This window comes from Cicer arietinum, chromosome 4, assembly GCF_000331145.2.
Source record: "Cicer arietinum cultivar CDC Frontier isolate Library 1 chromosome 4, Cicar.CDCFrontier_v2.0, whole genome shotgun sequence".
Taxonomy (NCBI): domain Eukaryota; kingdom Viridiplantae; phylum Streptophyta; class Magnoliopsida; order Fabales; family Fabaceae; genus Cicer; species Cicer arietinum.
Window position 1 is genome coordinate 31,879,227 of NC_021163.2, and position 6,821 is coordinate 31,886,047.

Consider the following 6,821-nt stretch of genomic DNA (forward strand, 5'->3'; position numbering starts at 1 on the left):
ATTAAAATTCAATTTCGACCCAAAGTTTATAAACAAGCTAAAAAATTAATCTAGGCTATAAAGAGCTTTTAAATTCTCAAAGTAAAAAACCTAGAAACACGTGTCCAAATACTTTGATCAAATTCCCCCCACACTTAAGCTTTTGCACTCCGAGCAAAGTAGTGCATGCGATTCCAAATATTCTCAAGAATACATTGTGGTGAGCAGAAAAAAAATATTTATAGCTTAAGGCAATCATGAATAGTTTTTTTATCACAACCAAGGAAAATAAGAGGACAAATTAACTAAAGAATGCATCATAAAGGGACAAGAGGGTTTGGTGTGGTGTATTTAGGTTGAGCGTTTTGGAGGGCATTCTATTTATTAGGTAGGATGAAGAGAGGACTGCATCTCTCCAAAAATGGTTAGGTACGTTCATGGACATCATGAGGGCTCGAGTGACTTCCAATAAGTGCCTATTTTTTCTTTCTGCTATCTCGTTTTGTTGTGGAGAGTATGGACATGATGTTTGGTGTATAATACCATTTTTGGTAAGGTAACTACCAAGGGTGTGGTGGAAGTACTCCCCTCCATTATCGGTTCTTAGTACTTGAATGTTGCTTTGAAATTGAGTTTGGACCGTTTTATGGAAGTTCTCGAATACACTCCCAACTTCTGATTTTTCTTTCATGAGGAACACCCAAGTGACTCTTGTATGGTCGTCAATAAAGGTGACAAGCCACCTTGATCTAGTAACGTTGCTCACTCTTGAAGGTCCCCACACATCACTATGAATGAGTGTGAAAGGTTTAGACGGTTTATAAGGTTGTATGGAATAATGGGATTTGGTGTGTTTGGCTAATTCACACACTTCACATTTGAAAAATCCAGAGTCTTTAGTAAATAAGCATAGAAACATTTTTTTCAAATACATAAAATTTGGGTGTCCTAGGCGATAATGCCATAACATTACATCATTATCATTCTTTGATGAACGCAAAAGGGCAGCCTTGTAGGATTTCTTATTTTGATATTCAATTCTAAGGAAGTAAAGGCATGCACTCTCCTCAACATCGCCAATCATCTTCCCCGAATTCAAATCTTGTAATTCACAAAAATGTGGTAAGAACTTAGCAACACATCCTAAGTTTTTGGTTAATTTATTGATAGACAATAAACTGCAATCTAGTTTAGGAACATGTAAAACTGAATCAAGAGTAATATCTTTAGAGATAACCACTGAACCTTTAACAACCACCTTGGAGGTGGTACCATCTACTATCCAGACAAAAAATTCATCTTGACATGGATTGTATTTACTAAATACATTGATGTCCCCAGTCATGTGATCCGAGGCACCAGAATCAACAATCCAAGAGTTTGTTTCCTTATGCTTTATTCCCTTCTCACTTCTGCAAATGTTTCACGGATGTTAGGGAGAGGCTTAGTTCCAAGAATTCTCCCTCTCACTTCATCCAAATTTTTATTCAGTCCCAATAGGAACTGAAAGATTATGTCCTTCTCGACCAGTTTCTTGTAGATTTTGTCATCATCTGTGCACTTCCACTCTATGTCTGAGTAGATGTGAAGTTGCTGCCAGTATTTTGTGAGTGTATGATAGTACTCGATGACCGAAGAATCTCCTTGTCGAAGATTGTGTAAGAGACTTTTGATCTCAAATATGGCTAAGGCGCTGTCCACATTTGAGTAGGTCTCCTTGACTGCCTTTCATATTTTTGTAGCAGTGTTATAATACATGAAATTTTCACCAGACTCATTAGTCATGGAGTTGAGCAACCATGTCATAACAAGACTGTTTTCAAGTTTCCATTTTTCATGGCTGGAATCGGTCTTTTTTGGCTGCTTAGCCTCGCCAGTGATGTAGTCTTCCTTTCCTTTTCCTTGGAGGAACATGCGGACATATCTGGACCACTGTGTGTAGTTCTGTACATTGAGTTTGTAGCTAGTAATAATAGTTGTTTCATGATGTCTGGTGGTGTTTCTAGTCGTTGCTGCCTTAGGGTCAGCATCTAGGATGCTTTGACTGCTCTGTTTTTCTTCCATAAGCAAATCCTAATTTTTTTTATTTTTTATTTCCGGATCAGAACTGTAGCTCTGATACCATGTGAATATGTTGTATTTCTTATTGATTTTGTACATAATACAATATGGTATAAATAGCTTAGGGAGTACAAGTAAAACAGAAAGCTAATTAAATCCTAATTAACTCAATTATTTACAATAAAAGAGAGAAATTATGAGGCTATTAAATAGTAAGAGAATATTCCTACGGTACAACTAATGAAAGTTGTACAGCTGTCCCTTAATGGACAGAATCGTAACCAACAAATATGACTAGTGCTTACTTTCAATTTCAACATACAATATACGATATATTTTCTTATATAGGACAATGTATATAAGTGTATAACAAGAAAGTTTCCAAAACTATCACCTATGCAGCTGATTTCTTTTTTCTACCAATTTCAACACCATAGTGCTGAAGGTACCATTGCCTGAATGGTGCATCATCCACCTGAACAATAGCACTCTTAACAAGAGTATGCGTTCGGACAAGCTCGTTATTTAAGGGATTGTAAACCACATCCAGAAGACGAGTCTTGCGAGTTACTACTTCACTACCCCATGAGAAGTTACCGGTATTCAATCTAAGTGTTTTCCACTTCACAGTACTCCCTTGAACACGGATCCTTCTGATTGTCTTGTTAATTGATAATTTAGTGTTTGTTGGCTGACGACCGAGCTCATACCTATACAAAACCAGCGCAGACATCTTAAGCTTAAATAATAATTAACTGGGATAAGTACAACATCACAAAAAGAAAACCAACACATCAGAAAATATTTATCATCATAAAAATTATGATCAATCAGTGCAAACAAAAAAATCACAATCATATTTCACATGAAAAAATAACAACTAGAAATCATAATACTAATTTGTGTTCAGCAACAGGCAAGATAGGATATTTATGTCCGTATTAACACCTTCAGCAGCTCTGTTAATTTAGTTTCTTTATTATAGAATAAATATCTTCTTCCCCTTAGTATACATCTTCATTTAGTGATTTGATCAATACCCGTCCTCAAGAAAACAAAAAGACAAGCTTCATACCCCAAAAACTTAGAAATATTAAAAAAAATGATAATAATTTAAATAGCACAATTGAAACTATAGCATGAATAATTCAAGAATTGCATAATAAGACTGACACTAAGCAACCAAATCAGGTCAAGATGGTAAAAAAGAAAGACAAACTCATCCAGTTATCTAGGAAGCAAAATAAGAACAAACAATGAAAGACATTCAACAAACAGATTTTGGTACTAAAGGACTTTAATGCGAATTACTTATTAATTAAGTTTACAAAACTATACTTGATTATAACTTTGATTATAACTTTGAAAAGTGTTTAACCCTTGGTAGCTGGAGTTTTTCACTTTGTCATACTTACTGCTAGGGAATCAGGGTCTACTACAAAACCTACTCTTTCTGTCACCTAGATTCTTGCTACATTATCTACTCATATTTTCTACTCTCTGTATAACAGCCCAAAACCATCATAATATTAACAGATAGCACAACAATAAATATTATCCAATAAAAGAAACCATCAAAGACATGAACCAAAAGGTAGCACCAGAGGTTAATAACTTCATTACAAAACAAGAACTTTAAACGCAACTCACAAACCAAATGGAATCACAAAAATTTAATTAACTGTCTCAATGTGCAGAATAATAGATGAACTAATCATTTATATGCAATAAGCCTACGAGTACAAACATGAAGGATGAAATAAAAATCACAGCAATAACAATATCCTAACTTCTGTTCAAAGTGAAATTCCCTATTCTCTAATGCATACAAATACCACAACTTGATATTAAACAAAATATAGAAAAAAACACAATATCAATCTTAATAGTTAAAATTGTCAAATAAACTGACAGATCTTAATGTACAAAAAAAATCACAATATGAACCAACAATGGCTCATAATATTGATCAAGATCATCTTCAAAGTTTTCATCTAAACTACCACCTCAAGAACATAACAACTACAAACTTTAGATTTGATAGGAAATATTGCTAGGCGTTAATCTAAAACACAAATGAGAAAGAGATAAATTGTAGGATCAAATTATTGCTAATTTCATTAGTCATGTCGTGTCTATATCATTTTCTAAACTTTTTTATATACATAGTTGTATTTAATTTCATTTTCTTTCTATAGGGCAACAATGAATAGAGTGACATAAGCATATAAGAAACTTGCCAAGATAAAACAACAAAATGTCAATGTCTTAAGGTAAAATGTACACAAGTAATGAAACTTAACCTTTTTCAATACACTAAATTTAGAAACTAATTATGTTACACCAAGTTGATTATGCTGCATGTTATTAGCATCAAAATTAGAAGGTTACCATAACTCTGTTGTTTCACCTTAAACCTATAACTCTGTTTCTTCCATTTCCAAACCTAATCAATCTCCTTACCCCAAAATCTACTTCAATCATTATTTGGTAGTAAGCAATAAAGTGAACTGAAAAACAAAAAATAAAGTATTTAAGAAGTGACTTATATACCCAAAGACCAAAACTTGAAACCAAAAGAAAAAAAGGTAAGAATAGAACATACCTAGGAAATGAAACCAATAAAAAACACACACAGTTTCTTTGAAGTTTTATTAACAAAGACAATCTCACAAACACATAGCATGCAATTTTTAAGGATGGTTGAAAATTGGGGTAACTACTACTACGCAAATTTCTCCATCACTTTCATCGTTTTTTAGGCATCACCACTTCTCAAATCTCTCCATCACTTCTGTAATTAATAAGAGTTTAATTAACTATTACTACATAAAACAATTTAATACTACCATTCAATTACATCTCACAACACAATATAATCTTCTCGTTCAATGTTACATTGAAATTATTTTAAATATTACTAAAATAAAATTCAATTAAAGATTAATAATAAGAACAATTAACAATGAAATAATTTTAGACTGCTAAGTAGGAAACAAGAATTATTAGAAAATTATCGGAGAAAGCAACAAACACTTCTCGATGGTGAAAGAAATTAACACTTCTCGACGGAAACGCTCATTGATAAATGGAAGAGGAAGACAAAGAAAATTCGTCGTCGGTGCTGAATAGAAAAATGTTAGGCCGGAACAACTCGTCGTCGGCGATGAAGGCAGAAAGCTGAAGTTTGTTAGATTCACGTTTTCACTAAAGGATGAAGGATTAAGGTTAAAGGTTAAAGGATGAAAACGTTGAAGCGTTGAAGGGGTAAGAGATGGGTTCGTGACTGTTTGGTTCGTGACCGGATGAAGGATAAATGATGAAGACCGAGTTCGTGACCGGATGAAGGATGAACGATGAAGAATGGATGCGATTGTAAATATATATTGCGTAAACGGTATGGATGAATGATGAAGAATGAATTGACGCAACGGAAACTAATTAATTAGTGATTGGTTTGCAGTCGCGCCGAAGGACAAAGGATGAAGGATGAAAATTGGGTTTGCATCCGCACGTGATTTCTAATTTTTTTTTGGTTAACTTAGAGATTTTTTTTTGGTTAACTTAGGGATTTTTTTTTAAACTGCTTGTTAGAACGATCTAATATAATATATCTAACAAAATTTGTAATAATAACAAATTTGTCACCACCTATTTTTCTTGTGTAGCTTTTTTTTAATGTGTATATTAGAACAGTTCAAGTAGAACCGATCTAACAAAGTTTACTATAATAACAAATTTAGTATCATATTTTTTTGTGCAATTTTTTTAATATGTATGTTAGATCATATCAGTTCAATTAGAACTGATCTAATAAAGTTTACTATAATAACAAATTTGTCACCATTTTTTTTCCAGTTTTTTTTATGTGTATGTTAGAACAGATCAATTAGAATAGCTCTAACAAAGTTTACTATAATAACAAATTTGTCACCGTCTTACATATTAGTATAACAACCAATTTAATATTGACGATGTATCAAGATTAAAATGCACTAGTTTCAACCGTTAGATTGAAAGTTGTTATCATATAGATTATATCTATAAATTTTGACATTAATGTATAATTATTTACTATGTCATTAAATGTGTTAAAATGAACGTCATATACAATTATACCATTGACATTAATCTTAACATATTATGATGATATAAGAAATGATTATAAATTAATGTTAAAAATTTTAAATATAACTAATATGATAATAAATTTAAATCTAACAGTTAAATTTAAAAAATATTTATTCAATACAATATTATTGAAAGAAAGTTATCTTACTGTAACTCTTTTCGAATGTAATTTAACATTTTCTCATATATATATATATAAATATAATAATTTTTATGCCTAATTGAGTTTATTCTTATTTTAACAAAAAAAAATATGGTGAGTCTTACTTGGATTAATCGAAAGAAAAGTCCAAAACCCACTGGATTTGGTTTAAAACTCATGGCAAAGCTTGGTCCTGCCAAACATAATTGGGCCAGGAAACCGCTAAGCTTTAAATGTGTTCATCCCAAAGCTTTTCATAAGCTTCAAATTTTATTTGGATAGGTCATGTGTATTTTTATGCATTTGATAACATTATTGTGAGAGAGGAAATTCTACTTTATCTACAATTTCTCTAATGAATAGAACCATTTTTTTTATATTAAAGAACTATTTCTTTTTTAATTATATATATACTATTCATATTAAATGTTAGATTTAATAAATTGTGATTTCTAATATGAGTTGTCTTTTTTATTTATATGTATTTTTATTCTATGTAATGTTTAAT

General features: G+C 31.7%; 1 protein-coding gene across 1 annotated transcript; it reads right to left on the minus strand.

Moving 5' to 3' along the window:
- Positions 1-2,434: 2,434 nt before the first annotated feature.
- LOC101499963 (small ribosomal subunit protein eS8-like) lies at positions 2,435-2,773 on the minus strand. Its single transcript, XM_004513726.1, has one exon. The coding sequence runs from the start codon at positions 2,771-2,773 to the stop codon at positions 2,435-2,437; it is 339 nt and encodes a 112-aa protein (XP_004513783.1).
- Between the last annotated feature and the right edge of the window lie 4,048 nt (positions 2,774-6,821).

What these genes read in the sequence shown, in the direction of transcription:
- LOC101499963 (XM_004513726.1), bottom strand. Translation starts at nt 2,773, where the DNA reads ATGTCTGCGCTGGTTTTGTATAGGTATGAGCTCGGTCGTCAGCCAACA.